General features: G+C 41.8%; 1 protein-coding gene across 1 annotated transcript in view; it reads left to right on the top strand.

Moving 5' to 3' along the window:
* The window catches only part of GNS (glucosamine (N-acetyl)-6-sulfatase), a 46981-nt gene extending 31093 nt beyond the window's left edge, over positions 1–15888 (top strand). Inside the window, exons 10-14 of the mRNA XM_054442087.2 lie at positions 380–481; positions 6332–6439; positions 7730–7840; positions 9253–9413; positions 12510–15888. Of these exons, the coding sequence (XP_054298062.1) occupies positions 380–481; positions 6332–6439; positions 7730–7840; positions 9253–9413; positions 12510–12588 (561 nt within the window). The 3' untranslated portion in view covers positions 12589–15888. The remainder of the gene's footprint in view (positions 1–379; positions 482–6331; positions 6440–7729; positions 7841–9252; positions 9414–12509) is intronic.
* Positions 15889–16145: the final 257 nt, after the last annotated feature.

The following is a 16145-nucleotide window of genomic DNA, read 5'->3' as shown; positions in this document are numbered from 1 at the left end:
TTAATCTGAATAATCAAGTTGTAAGACACTTTGTATAAAATAATTAGACCAACATTTTTCTCATGATTCGAAACAAACTCAAAACAGTCCCAAAGGAGTTTTCAAAAAACATTTTGATCAATAACAGAATGGGTAGAATAAATATGTAACTTCCCAGAGGGATATACTATTATACAAGCCTTATAAGCCTTTATATTTTGTTTTAAGTTATTATAGTTATATTTGAATCTATGAAACAGACCAAAGCATGGGCTGTATAAAAGGTAATAGTAAGTGCTGTTGTCTCATGGGTGGGGTGGGGGGAAGAGAACTTTAGTATAGGTAGAAAAGGAAAATGAGACCAGCTGTGTTCTAGATTGTTTTTCCCTCATTCTCATAGATGCTGGTTGCCAACATTGACTTGGGTCCTACTATTTTGGACATTGCTGGCTACGACCTAAATAAGACACAGATGGATGGGATGTCCTTATTGCCCATTTTGGTAAGTATAGCGCCCTCAATCGGGCCTGAGCCAAGACTGCAATAAATTCTGGGTTGTGTAAAGACTTAAACATTTAAATATTAAATAATACTATTAAATTTAGGGGCCATAAAATCTTGTGATGGAAACGAGTTTTCTAAAATAAAAAATTAGACCACATGTGAAATCGAGAGTTGTTTCCTCCCCTCTTTTGCTCTCCTCTAAGAACACCCACCATAAATAAAGAGAGGTGACAGGTTGGGAACACACTTGCAACATATATAAAAAAGAGTCATTAGTCCAAATACATGAGTTCTTAGCAAAGATTAATATCCCAGTGGGAAAATGGGCAAAAAAAAGTGGCTAATCAACTTGCAAAAGAATTAAAAATGGCTAAAACAAACGCAAAAAGATTACTTCAGTGCTAATCACAGAAATGCTTTAACTGAAGGAGATCTCTCTCTGTGAACTGGCAAAGATTTTTAAAACACCCAAGATTTCAGAAGTCTGAGAATTTGGAAACTACTTCATATACTTTTCATACAAGTGTAATCAGTATAACTTATCAAGAGGTTAGTTTAACAAGACACACCACTTCAGAGTACACACGTCAAAAACAGTCAGACAAGTTAACTTTTGCCTGTCTGATGAGTGAAAAGTGGCATTTGGTCTTACTGTGCATCTGTTTGTTTAATAATGAGGTGAATTATTTTTTAACAGCTTAATTCCCACACCATACAATTCACTCATTTAAAGTGTCAGCCGGGCGCGGTGGCTCACGCCTGTAATCTCAGCACTTTGGGAGGCCAAAGGTAGGTGGATCACCTGAAGTCAGGACTTCAAGACCATCCTGGCCAACATGGTGAACCCCTGTCTCTACTAAAAATACAAAAAACAAGCTGGGCATGGTGGCGGGCACCTGTAATCCCAGCTACTCGGGAGGCTGAGGCAGAAGAATCGCTTGAACCTGGGAGGTGGAGGTTGCAATGAGCCGAAATTGCGCCATTGCACTCCAGCCTGGGCAACAAGAGTGAAACTCCATCTCAAAATAAATAAATAAGTCATTTTTTTTTAAAGTGTCCAATTCAATAGTTGTTGGTGTATTCAGAGTGGTACAACCATCATCATAATCTAAGAGCATTTTCATCACCTTAAACCCCCAGGCACATTAGTCACTCTAATGGGAGAAAACTGAAAATCCAAATATCTAGTAGAGAATTGATTAAATTGTGGTGCAGGGAATTGATTAGATCTGTTGCTCCCATTCCCACCACAAATCTACTTTATGTCTGTATAGATTTGTTTGTTCTGAACTTTTCATATAAATGAAATTACATAATATGTGGCCTCTTGTAACTGGTTTTTTCACTGAGCATAGTGTTTTCAAGGATCATATCATTGTAACATGTCAGTATCTTGTTCTATTTTAGTGCTGAATAACATTCTGTGTGTGAATATATCACATTTTATTTATCCATTCATCAGATATTTGGGCTGTTTCCACTTTTTGGCTATTATGAATAATGGAGTTGTAATGGTTTTGTTTGTTTTTGAGATGGGGTCTTGCGCTGTCACCCAGGCTGGAGTGCAGTGTTGCCAATCACAGCTCACTGCAGCCTCAGTCTCCCAGGCTCAGAGGATCCTCCCACCTCAGCCTCCCCAGTAGCTGGCACTGCAGTCGCTGGCTACCACGTCTGGCTAATTTTTTTTTTTTTTTTTATAGTAGAAATGAGGTCTCCCTACATTGCTCAGGCTGATCTCGAACTCCTGGGCTCAAGAGAACCTCCCTTGTTTTCCAAGAAGATTTTAAGAAAAAAAAATCCTCCCCCCTCAGCCTCCAAAAGTGCTGGGATTACGGGTGTGAGCCAACACTTGCTATTATCTGTCTTTGTTATTATTATATTGTAGTAGGTGTGAAGTGGTATCTCACTGTGGTTTTGATTTGTATTTCCATGCTGACTTTTGGTGGTTAGCATTTCATCATGTGTTTGTCAGCCATTTGTATATCTTCTTTGGAGATGTGTTCATATTCGGATCCTTTGCCCAGTTTTTTTGTTTAATTGTGTTATTGATCAGGGAATCACTTTTCATTTTATGCCTTTTTGTGTTTCTTCCCTTGAGAAATGCATTTTTGCATATCATAGTCTCCTTATTATGACTTGTCTTTTCCATATATTAAGATATGGGAGCCAGGTGCAGTGGCTCACACCTGTAATCCCAGTAATTTGGCAGGCTAAGGCAGGCTGATCTCTTGAGTCCAGGAGTTCAAGACCAGCCTAGGCAACATGGCAAGACCCAGTCTCTACAAAAAATACAGAAAATTAGCCAGGCATGATGGTGTGCATCTGTAGTCCCAACTACTTGGAAGGCTGAGGTAGCAGGATTGCTTCAGCCAAGGAGGCGGAGGTTGTAGTGAGCAGAGATCACAGCACTGCACTCCAAGAATTGAACGTATATGTTGTTTCTTTTAATGTTTAGTGTCCTTTGTATATTTATAAAGATGCTTCTAAACTTTGAAGCCAGAAAGCTATTCTCCTATATTTTCTTCTTAAAGTTTTATAGCTCTGCCTCTTACATCCAAGTCCTTGATGTATCTAAAATTTATTTTCTTGTAAGATAGGAGTCAGGGATTCAGTTTCTTTTTTTTTTTTTTTTTCTCTATAGATACTCAGTTGTCTTTTTTTGCTCCACGAATCTGTGCATCCCTATGCCAATATGATTTTGTCTTATAAAGCTGTGTAACTAAATCTCGATTTGCATAGGCATACCTCTCTGCTTATTGTTCTCATGGGGATCCTAGCCCCTATCTTCCACATACATAAACTTTAGAATCAGCTTTTCAGATTATCTGAAAAATGTTGGCTTTTGGTTGGAACTGCATTTAACCTATAGATCAGTTAGAGGAAATTTTACGTCTTTTAACTTTTCATACAAGTCTTATACTTTGTACCTTATTAAGTTTATTTCTTTTCTTTTTTTTTTTTCTTTTTTTTGAGACAGAATCTAGCTCTGTCACCCAGGCTGGAGTGCAGTGGCGTGATCTCGGCTCACTGCAAGCTCCGCCTCCCTGGTTCATGCCATTCTCCTGGCTCAGCCTCCCGAGTAGCTGGGACTACAGGCACCTGCCACCAGGCCTGGCTAATTTTTTGTATTTTTAGTAGAGTCGGGGTTTCACCGTGTTAGCCAGGATGGTCTCGATCTCCTGACCTCGTGATCCCCCGCCTCGGCCTCCCAAAGTGCTGGGATTACAGGCATGAGCCACTGCGCCTGGCATTAAGTTTATTTCTAATTAGAAAAAAAACTGATTCACTCTAGGGGTAAAAATCATTATGCTGTGTATAATTTCTCTGCACAGTTCTCGAAGTGCCACTTAAGATGTGGTTCTTTTCCTTGTTCATGTTTTGTTTTTGGAGGTTATTCCACTGAAATACTGATGTATTAGAACAGTTAATTAGCCATGTGTGGCTATTTAAATTAAAAATGAAATTCAGTTCTTCAGTTGCACTAACTGCACATCATGTGCTCAGTAACCATCATATTGAACAGCAAAGATCAAGAATGTTTCAGCCAGAAAGTTCTGCTGGACTGGCAGTTGGCAGACTACAACCTGTGGGCCAAATCTAGCACACCCTCATTTCTGTAAATAAAGTTATATCAGAATACAGCCACACTCATTCATTTATGTATTGTTGATGGCTGCTTCCCTGCTACCTGAGTAGATGTGACAGAGATTGTATAGCCAGGAGCCTAAGTATTTACTCTGTGGCCTTTTACAAAAAAAGTTTAACAACTCCTACAGACCATGAGTCTCAAACTTGGTCAGACATCAGAATCACTCGGAAACTAAAATACTAATGCCTGGGCCTCACCCCTAGAGATTCTGATTTAATTGGCATGAGATAGAATCCCTTGGGATTTTTCAAGTTTCCCTGGTGATTTTAATATGCAGCAAAGTTCAGGAGCCACTGATCTAGACTTCTCAGGTGCTCTTTTCTCCTCTGGACACTTTGACATTCAAGGGTGGAATTTTGAAGTTCACTCAATTCTGACAGTTCACTCAATTCCACCTTCCAGCTTCCATGGCTCAGGTTTGGCAGCATCATGATGTTTTGTTGTTGTTGTTGTTGTTTTTTCCGAGACAGTCTCGCTCTGTCACCTAGGCTGGGGGGTGCAGTGGTGCAGTCTCGGCTCACCACAACCTCTGCCGTCCAGGTTCAAGCAATTATCCTGCCTCAGTCTCCCAAGTAGCTGGGACCACAGGTGCGTGCCACCATGCCCAGCTAGTTTTTTGGTATTTTTTAGTAGAGACGGGGTTTCACCATGTTGGCCAGGCTAGTCTCGAACTCCTGACCTCAGGTGATCCGCCCACCTCGGCCCCACGAAGTGTTGAGATTACAGGCATGAGCCACCGTGCCCAGCCAGCATGAGCTTTGTAAGTCTCCAGTGACTCATGATTTCTGAGATCCTGAGCTGCACAGGATTGTTCAAGTTTCATTGTAGAACAAGTTAGGAAATAATTCCTATCTCTAACTCCCCCTTTTCAGGTGGCTGCGGCATTCAAGGCCTTGCACAAGCCGTTACCCATTCCCCACTGTACTCACCCACATTTAGCATTCTTTGGAGCAGTGATTCTCAAACAGGCATTCCCCACAATTGCCTGTGGGACTTGCTAAAACCCAGGTTGCTGTCTACCTATGTTAGGATATTTGCATTTGTGACAAGTTTCCAGGTGATACTGCTTGTCCTGGGAACCACATTTTAAGAACCACTTTTTTAGAGCAGTGCTGCTCAGATTTTTACTATGTGTGGAAATCACCAAGAGTTCTTACTAAAATGCAGGCTTTGGCTTATTAGAGCTAGAGTAGGACCTGAGATTCTGCATTTCACCAAGCTCCCAACCAGACTTTGACCATTTTAAGAGCAGCTTCTAACCTGGTCTTCCTGTCTTTCCACTTTTTGGCTGTTATGAATAATGCAGTTTCTGTCTCTAGATTCTGCCACTAAGCTGACTTTTCTAAATCACTGCCTTGTGTTACCTCCTTGCTCAAAAACCGCCTATGGTTTCCCATCACCTGCTGTTCTTTATAGGACAAGCCTGGGCAGCATGATGTTCAGGGCCTTTTCCTGTGTGGTACCAGCCTGCCACTCCACCCTCACTGTGCACTGCTTCCTGGTCTGAAAGCTGGGTTTCAGGAAGCCACACATCTAAGTGGTCTGTGTTTAACCTATATTCATGCTCTTTGAATCTAAAACTTGCTCCTGTTCCTAGATTCTTTCTCCTTTCACCATTTGTGTCTTAAACTTGCTGCTTTCAAATGCTGCCACTTCTTTCCTTCCACACCATGAATGTACATTGAAGAGTGACTAAATTAATGTACTATACCTTCATTCTGACCATCAAGAGGTACTTTGAACCTGTCACAGTCTTTAGCACACAAGTCTGTGGAATATTTCTTTATTGTCCTTGTGTCTATTAGGTTATAAGTTCCTTAGTCTGAGCTTAAAACAGTTCTTATATAGAGCATATGACAGTATTATTTATTCTAGTCTGGACTTTAGCAACTTGCACTGTGACTTTGATTCTTGCTTAGCTACCTTGTCAGGTTCCATTCCTGACCTGATTCACAGAAGTAGCCTTGGGAAGGAACTATTAAATTTTCAAAGCATTTGACCATCATTTGTAAAGGCCCTTAAGTACCAAACATACTGCTCAGTAGCTTTCATATGTACCTGTTTTAGTCATTCCCTTTAGTTACTGAATGAACAGTCCAATTACTTTTGACTCCCACGTCCCCTTTAGCAGTCAATTACTTTGTAATCTTTATCATAGTCTATGTGCATCACAGAAACTCTGCTTGCTCTTCTTTCTAGAGAGGTGCCAGTAACTTGACCTGGCGATCAGATGTCCTGGTGGAATACCAAGGAGAAGGCCGTAATGTCACTGACCCAACATGCCCTTCCCTGAGTCCTGGCGTATCTGTGAGTAATAGCTTGAATCAACTTAGACAGCTTTCTCACTGACAACATGGCAAGGTGCTGGTCTCCATGTGTCAAATATTGAAACCTTTGATCTGAGTCCTGTTCCTTTGTCAGTGACTGAGTGGTTAGTAGATGGACAAAGGTAAATCCAGTGATCTTGGAAATGATGCTGCTGACCTGTCATCAGAATGCACAGTGTTAATTCTTCCAATTTATGTAGCAAATGCATGTATCCACCCATGTTCTTATCAATTCCTCTTCCCTGTTTTTCTACCCTTCCCAATAACAGTACCATTTTTTTTAAATAAGGGATGTTACTGAGGCATGCAGTGGAGACATGTGGTTCCTGCCTGTAACCATGCCATTATGAGTGCCTCGCATTGGCAGCAGCCAGGCAGGTCACAAAGAGGGAAACAGCCATGTTGGCCTTACTTTGGAGAAGGGAAAATAGGCTTCCACTTGGAGTTGATTGATTCTTCTAACACCGAGGTGTTACAGTATAATGAACCAACCAAAAGTGCAATAACAGATCATATGGTAGACAGAAGTTAGATTTAAGTCGTACCTGGTGATAAGAACACTCATAAATAACTTACTTGCACATGATTCCACAAAACTCATTTTAGCCTTCTCCAACTTTTTAGGGTGACATTTCCTAGTAGCTCTTAGAAATGAGTCATTTGGGCTGGGCACTGTGGCTCACACTTGTAATCCTAGCACTTTGGGAGGCCAAGGTGGGTGGATCACCTGAGGTCAGGAGTTCGAGACCAGCCTGGCCAACATGCCGAAACCCCATCTCTACTACAAATACAAAAATTAGCTAGGTGTGGTGGTGCATGCCTGTGCTACTCAGGAGGCTGAGGAAGGACAATTGTGTGAACCCGGGAGGTGGAGGTTGCAGTGAGCCGAGATTGCACGACTACACTCCAGCCTGCACAACGAGCGAGACTCCATCTCAAAAAAAAAAAAAAAAAGTCATTTGAGTTGATTTCTTCTCCTTGCCAACCCATACATTTTACAGGTGCCCATTTTAAGTAATTATTGTCAGGAGTTTAGCAGACAAGTATGGCAACAGTCTACAAATGGAACAACCCATATACCTTGATCAAGTTAGCCAAAGGAACAAAACCTCACATCTATTTTTGAGTTACTGGCTTCCCCATGGAAGGTTTTCTAATTGCTGTCAGATTGCACGTCCGGCATGAGCCAAGCCGATTGCCCTTCTAGGCAACTAGGTATTTGTTACTATGGAAGAACTGTCTTCATTTAACTTTTGAAATATCCCTACAGCAATGTTTCCCAGACTGTGTATGTGAAGATGCTTATAACAATACCTATGCCTGTGTGAGGACAATGTCAGCGTTGTGGAATTTGCAGTATTGCGAGTTTGATGACCAGGAGGTAAGAGGGACTTCTGCGTGCACTTCCCCCACTCCTTTCTTGCTGGTGCTTTGTTGGCTGGACTTAGTGGCATAAGAGCAATTCCAAGGCTCCTCCCTAGGGAAGAGGTTGTGTTTCTTATCTGTGCTTCACTTTAGGTTTCCTTCAGTTGTAAGGCCATGTCTCACTTCTCTAACTGTAATCTTTCTGAACTGAGTTCTCTCCACTCCCACCACCACCCAAATATACACTTTAAATGCACAATTCATGTTTTCAGAATGATAACTGCTTTGTCTGTTAGCTTCCCTGGTAGTTTGGGTGGAGCGTTTTCTAGAAAGTTTACCAGCACCTGGTGTATTCGGAAACTCCTGTTCCCACCACAGCATAATCCAATGCTGCTCTGATAGAGTAGAATGGGGGTCAGAGGCCCAGGAGTCCATCCATGGAAGAAGGTGGTTTTTGGCCAACACAGGTTGGTATGGATTATCTGAAGGATCCCATGGACTCTAGTCCCTTGTGGTTTCTTACTGTTTATCAGCATATGCTCACCTGCCCTATCTGGCAACTCTCATCTGACCATCTGGAACAGATGCCCATCTGTGTTTCTCAGAAATGGACTCATTCTCCACTCCATTTGCAGCTGATGAGCACTTTGGACAACAAGCAAGAGAGCTTTCCTCAAACTCAGTTCCTGTTCCCCGCTCCCTCGTAATGTTTATCAGTTTGATAACTACTTTATAAGTGATAGTGTGAGTGAGGGCAGCTACCTGAAGCCATTATAGGCAAAATTACCTACCATCTTTCTAGCCTAACATTTGACTCCAATTTGGAGAACAGCCTACAGATTATAGAGGGAAAAGTACTGTGTTAGACCTGTCTTATTTTAAAAATAATAATTAGTATTGTGTCCTTCCCCAATATATCCACAATTACTTTTTAAAATAGGAAAACTTAACATTTGTATAACACAGGCAAGAGTACTTTCATATCCATTCTCATTTGAACTTCACAGTTCTAGGGCAAAAATCACCTTTAAATGTTCGCTCTCACTTTAGTAACTTTATTGCCAAATCTTGTTTCTGAGACCTTGCCATTGGAGGCTCCTGCTTTCTGTTCTAATTACAGAAGATAATGCATTTCTTCCCCATACCCCCTCTTGCCTCTGCCTGAAGGCACAGGGTGTGCAGGGGCCCCTTTTTAGCATGTGGCTGGAGACCCGAAGCAACTGAACCCCCATAACAGATGCTCCCTCGTCTCAAGGAAGCAGTGAGCTCTTTGAGGATCTTGAGAACAGATTGAGCGTCTCCAGGGCCTTGATTTTTTTTTTTTTTATCTACCTCCTCCCTTCCCATTTAGAAATAAGGCACGTTAAGAGTATTTCTTCATGGCTAACCTTTGCTCTTTTCTTTCCTCCATTCTTTCGTGTCCTCTAGGTGTTTGTAGAAGTCTATAATCTGACTGCAGACCCAGACCAGATCACTAACATTGCTAAAAGCATAGACCCAGAGCTTTTAGGAAAGATGAACTATCGGTTAATGATGTTACAGTCCTGTTCTGGGCCAACCTGTCGCACTCCAGGGGTTTTTGACCCGGGGTAAGTTTCCTTTCTCTTCATTTACTTGGCCAAGTTTTTTCTAGTAGTCATGCTGTTCTTGAAGGCAAAGGGAGCCCTTTTTGCCGTGAGATGATGATTCTTCTGCTTTAGAGGGAATACTGTGTTCTTAGTGCATCAGCCCGTTGTGCTGGGAAAATCAAGCTTTTGAAACTTTTGTTCTCCACTGCCAGTTGGTACTTTAGCCAGAGGTACAGCTCTGCTCCCCACCAAACATGGGGCTCTTCTTATTTTCCTGCTGTGATTATTGTCGTGGTACCACTTGTTTGCATTGGTGACACTTGGGGCTTCTTTAAGTAAGCTGCGATCCTCTGCTGCCCTGTTCCGTAGAGCTTCCAAGAGTATATGCCTTCGTTTCATTTCTCAGAAACCCCTACTACAGAAACTTGAATGTTTGCTGGTGAATTTAATATATTAAACACACAATGAAAATAGAAGGTGTAAACTCAGATGTTGAAATATATAAGCCCACTGCACGATATGGAGGTATAAAGGATGTTTAGCTATCACCTGCTAAGTCAGATTTGTTCCCCACACGGTCTTTCTTAGTAACGTTTCAGCAGTAACACTGAGTGTCAGTACACCATGCATTTGAGCTGCTGGTGGCAGGAAGCTTGTCATTTATCTTTTGCTTGGAGATCATGAAGTTTAAAAATCAAACTTTCACTGGGAAAGGAATATTTTAGTACTTACCTTCAGACTGTAGGAGAGGGAAGAATGATGTCCTAAGTTGATGGAAAGTTAACACTTAATTTTTTAGCTATCTTTGTATTAAATTTTATCTTTAGTCCAAATTAGAGACAAATGAATGTGAATGAGTAGAAAAACTCGATGATAGACGATTCATTGTTTGCTTTTAAATAATGTATATAGTGCCAAAGTGGCGTGGACACCAGTAAACTAAAGCCAGGTAACAATATAAAAAGACAATATTTATTATTTTATATCACTTAAATGAAATAACTGTTTTTATATGGATGATCCCATTAGTACAATAAGAATGGTCAAGAATTTTGACCATTGATCTTTCCTTTGGTCTTTCCTCCAAGTTAGTGAAATAGATCCTAGCTTGGTACCAGTTACCTGAAATAGGAAGTCCAGTCCCTAAAATAAAAGCACAAGACTTCCAGTTTACATGTGCTGACTTTGCAATTTCCAATAGTTACTTAGTTCAGAATGTTCTTTTAAACCAAATTAAGTTAGATGTCGATAGCAGTTAATGTTTTTTAACCATATACTCTCTGGCTGACTCTGGGAACTTAAAGCCAGCAACTGATTAAATCTTAAATGGAGGGTCAAGGGACTGGACCTCTTGGATTATGATGTGTGGCCAAACAGTCCCTGACCACGCCACTGCTAGGACATGGACCTGCCAGGCTGGCATCTGGTTGGCCAGTGCAAGGTAGATGGAGCCAGCTGTCTGTTTCTTCTGAACATCTGGCTCTAAGTGTTAGAATTCATAGAATTTCCACACAGCCCTTAGAGCCCAAACAGATAAATTTCAAATGAGGAAATTGAGCTTGCAGTTGTGATTTGCCCAAGGGTCACCCTATAAGGAAGTGAATACATTATTTCCTAAGCAAGTTTTGTTTGGTTTTTAACTGCAACAAATTGTCTTCCTCACATTTTAGAAGCTTATAACTAAAGTGCTAGATGCTGGCTTTGCTGATGTTAGCCTGAACTACTTAAACTTAACCTGATTTTCTGTTTTAAATTCCTTAGCCCTGATTATTCCTTTCCTATCAAACATTTGGGCCTGTTGAGTCCTCCAAAATGGGGTCATCAGACCAGCTCCTGTGAGCCCAATCTAGCCCCACCTGCTGGAACACAGCCTCACACATTCCTTTACCTGGTTTTGGCTGCTTGTATGCTTCAGCAGCAAAGGAGAATGGTTGGGACAGAGACTGTATGGCTCCCATACCCTAAAATATTTATTATCTGGCCCTTTACAAAAAATGTTGGTCAATTGCAGTTTTAAAATGCAGTAGTCCCCCTTTATCCACAGAGGATCTATTCCAGAACCCACAGTGGATGCGTGAAGCCCCAAGGATAGTGCCAGGCCCAGTTGCCATCAGTCAGAAGATGTTTCCGTTCATGTCTTCTACCCACAAATTTTATGCCTTTTCCATCTTAACTAAGCTTTTGTCATGCACTGTGGCCCTAACTTTTGCAGTTTAAGTTGTGGCAGCAAAACTAGAATTCGTTTTTCCTTCTTCATGATTTCACAGATAGAAGATTCATTCCTGGCCGGGTGCGGTGGCTCACATTTGTAATCCCAGCACTTCGGGAGACCAAGGGGGGCAGATCACATGAGCCCAGGAGTTCTAGACCAGCCTGGGCAACATGGTGAAACTCTGTCTCTACAAAAAAAAAAAAAAAAAAATTAGCTAGGTGTGGTGGCGCACGCCAGTGTTCCCAACTACTCTGGGAGGCTAAGACAGGAGAATCACTTGAGCCCGAGAGGTGGAGGTTGCAGTGAGCTGAGATTGTGCCACTGCACTCCAGCCTGGGCGACAGACTGACTCTGTCCCCCTGCCAGCCCCCCCATCAAAAATGACTCATGCTTATGGTGAGGCTGCTGTAGGTCTTAGCAGTCTTGCTGTACGATTTTTTCTTTCCTTATTAAGTCAAGAGCGTTCACTTTTTCACATAAAGGAAGCACTTTACGGCTTCTCTTTGGAATTTCTGAATTGGCAGCACCACTACTCTTGTGGTTTAGAGCCATTATTAAATAAAATAAGGGTGACTTGAACACAAGCACTGTAATAATGTAACAGTTGATCCACCCCTACTCCCTCAAAAGAAAAAAATCTCAAATCTTGCTGCCTTCTGACACCTTTGATTAACCTACTTGTTTTTCTCCTCTTGACTCGCACTGTGTGACTTTGTGTGTGCTGACTGGCGATGGAAATGTTCCGAACTGTCGAGGGCTCATGTTTTGTACCACAGACTTTCTCACTAGAGTCCCTTCTGGTGATTTGTTTCTTTTATGCCCCTTCCTGCTATCCTTTCCACTGAATAATATTCTGAGTGAGAAGCTAGCGAGAGCTAATGTTACATTTGGTTTTTCCTCCCCAGATACAGGTTTGACCCCCGTCTCATGTTCAGCAATCGCGGCAGTGTCAGGACTCGAAGATTTTCCAAACATCTTCTGTAGCGACCTCACACAGCCTCTGCAGATGGATCCCTGCACGCCTCTTTCTGATGAAGTGATTGTAGTAGGTGTCTGTAGCTAGTCTTTAAGACCACACCTGGAAGAGTTTCTGGGCTGGCTTTAAGTCCTGTTTGAAAAAGCAACCCAGTCAGCTGACTTCCTCGTGCAATGTGTTAAACTGTGAACTCTGCCTATGTGTCAGGAGTGGCTGTCTCTGGTCTCTTCCTTCAGCTGACAAGGATACTCCTGAGGTCTTTGTTCTCACTGTATTCTTTTTGTCCTGAGGCCACAGTTCTTGATTATTCCTCATGTGGTTAAAGTCTGAATTTGTAAACCCATTCAGATAAATGGCAGTGCTTTAGAACACACACACACACACACACACACACACACAGATACACCTTTTGATATATAAGCTTGACCTAAAATCAAAGGACCTGTGTAGCATTTCAGATTGAGCACTTCACTATCAAAAATACTAACATCACATGGCTTGAAGAGTAGCCATCAGAGCTGAATCATCCGAGTCAGAACAAGTACCATTGTTGATTGATAAGTAGAGATACATTTTTTTATGATGTTCATCACAGTGTGGTAAGGTTGCAAGTTCAAAACATGTCACCCAAGCTCTGTTCATGTTTTTGTGAATTCTAGGCTGGTGCTGCACTGAAATAGAGCAGTAAGCTTGTGATAAAGGCCAACTCCAGGTAGTTCTTGAAGGTGATAGCCATCTACTTTCCAGTGGCTGCCAACCACAGGGAGTGCCAGTTAACACCGGAAGGATTGAGGCAAGGTCCCTTCTCTTGCGACTCCCCTCTGAGATCTGAAAAATGAAGTGGCTTAGGAACATCAGCAGTGAAGAACTGCCAAGAGTTGGTGAAGGTTGTCTCTTCTGAGGGCCTTCTGAAGACAGGGCTCTTGAACAGACAATTGGAAGGGCTGTACTGGGGATAAAGGAAGGAAGTACCTGTCCAGCAGGGAGCTTGAATTTCAGTTCCATGCATGAAGTCGTTGGCTCTATCTGCATTTTTCTGTCATTCTCTTCATTTATTTTAAGATGGAAAATTTTCTTATAGTTGATGCAAAGTATCAACTACTTTACCCTATCTTCTCCCCTTTTAGATGGGTTCTTCCTGAGTTTTGGAGTCTTGTATGATTATCAGTATTCCCCTGTCAAAATCAAATCTATTCAGGTTTCTTCACTGTTGAGAACACCTAAATGTTTTTATTTTTGAGAAGGGGGACAGAGTCTCACTGTGTCACCCAGGCTGGAGTGCAATGGTATGATCTCAGCTCACTGCAACCTTCGCCTCCTGGGTTCAAGCGATTCTCCTGCCTCAGCCTTCTGAGTAGCTGGGATTATAGGCACTCGCCACCATGCCCAGCTAATTTTTTGTATTTTTAGTAGAGACGGAGTTTCACCATGTTGGCCAGGCTGGTCTTGAACTCCTGACCTTGTGATCCACCCACCTCGGCCTCCCAGAGTGCTGGAATTACAGGCATGAGCCACCACGCTTGGCCAAGAACACCTAAATTTTTATGTTTCTTGGCTCAAAAACCAGTTCCGTTTCTAATGTTGTCCCCACAAGAAGGCTAATTGGTGGTGAGACAGCAGGGGAGGAGGAAGAGCTGTGGTTTGTAACTTGTTCAACTCAGGCAATAAGCGATTTTAGCTTTATTTAAAGTCTTCTGTCCAGCTTTAAGCACTTTGTAAGACATGGCTGAAAGTAGCTTTTCTGTCAGAATTGCAGATAGTCATGTTGGGCTAACAGTCATTGGATTTATTCCTTTACCTCACATGATCCCAGCAACTGTGGTGGTATCTAGAGGTGAAACAGGCAAGTGAAATGGACACCTCTGCTCTGAATGTTTTAGAGAAGGAAATTCAAAAAATGTTGTAACTGAAAGCATTGTTGAATATGGGTATCGGCTTTCTTTTTCACTTTGATTCTTAACATTATCAGTCAACTTCCACATTAATGAAAGTTGACCATAGTTATTTCCAAATAAAAAGAAACCAACTCTTACCAGGTCTTGGACTGTGATGTCATATTATTCAGTTTTATGCTGGTTCCTGAGCAGAACCCATAAGAGTAACATAGTCAGCTGCTGATGGCACCTCAGCCACGCCACTCTTACTCAGTTCAGTGGGCGTGCTTGTGGTAGGATGTGGTGTGGCCCTCTCTACGCTCTTCTATTTTTGGTATATTTCCTATCTAACCTCCAAATAGCTTCCAATTCTTTTTTTCTTGGACTGGCTTAATTCTGAATTTGTGCTAAAATAATCTTTCATAAAGAGACCTCAGTTTATAGCGTAACAGACTACACAATGCACTGATGTTTTCATAATGTTTAAGGGACCCACTGCAAGAAGCTTGCTGCCTCCTTTTAATTGTATTCATTTAGATTTTGATTTTCCATGTTAAGAAGGTGAGGTCCATGTTGGTGCCCTTCAGAGTAGAGAACCATGTAAACATTAGGAATGAACAGAGGCCTTAGGAATGAATAGAGAGTTTGCCTTATACAGTTTCCTGTTACAAAGCTCTCCCTCTCGTGCAAAGTAGGGAACACCTTTTGAGCATCTTTGAATTTGACAAATGGTGCTGTTGCAAACACTTTTTTTTTGAGATGAAGTCTCGCTGTTGTCACCCGGGCTGGAGTGCAGTGGTGTGATCTCGGCTAACTGCAACTTCCATCTCCTGGGTTCCAGCAATTCTCCTGCCTCAGCCTCCCAAGCAGCTGAGATTACAGGCACCTGCCACCCTGCCTGGCTGATTTTTGTAATTTTAGTAGAGACGGGGTTTCACCATGTTGGCCAGGTTGATTGAACTGACCTCAGGTGATCCACCTTTCTCGGCCTCCCAAAGTGCTGGGATTACAGGTGTGAGCCACCGTGCCCGGCCTGCAAACACATTTTAATTAACAACACTAGGGCTCTTGTACAAAATAGTAATGATAGCCATGGAAGTTTTACCTTATTCTGTGAGAAGTGTTCTTAAACTTTTAAGTGTCTAAACTAAGGTTTAGTGCTTTTTAAAAGGAAAGTTGTCCCAGGATTCATATTAAAGAAAGCAAAAGTTAATTCAACTGATCCACCAATGGAATTAGATGGGTAGAGTTGGGTTCTTGAGTTCTACCACCACTTAGTTCCCACTGAATTTTGTAACTTCCTGTGTTTGCATCCTCTGTTCCTATTCTGCCCTTGCTCTGTGTCATCTCAGTCATTTGACTTAGAAAGTGCCCTTCAAAAGGACCCTGTTCACTGCTGCACTTTTCAATGAATTAAAATTTATTTCTGTTCTAGTGGGAATGTGTCCTTTGTTTTAGTTCACAAGTAGTAATTTTGACAAGATGCTTTCTTCTGATGCAGTTTGTTTTAATCACTCACCTAGTACTGGAAATGGGCTTTCTAGTCAGATCCTATAGTCTCTACTTGTATAGCTCTTACATACATGGCCCCTACTGATAACCCCTGAATGAAGCACCATTTAGAAAATATTTCCTGATAAATCTTTATGTATTTACAGCTTTGGAGAAAAAGTCATCTTGGCTGGCTTTCA

This window comes from Pongo pygmaeus, chromosome 10 (genome assembly GCF_028885625.2).
Source record: "Pongo pygmaeus isolate AG05252 chromosome 10, NHGRI_mPonPyg2-v2.0_pri, whole genome shotgun sequence".
Classification (NCBI taxonomy): domain Eukaryota; kingdom Metazoa; phylum Chordata; class Mammalia; order Primates; family Hominidae; genus Pongo; species Pongo pygmaeus.
Note: the sequence above shows the minus strand (reverse complement) of the source record. Positions and strands in the feature narration are given on the sequence as shown.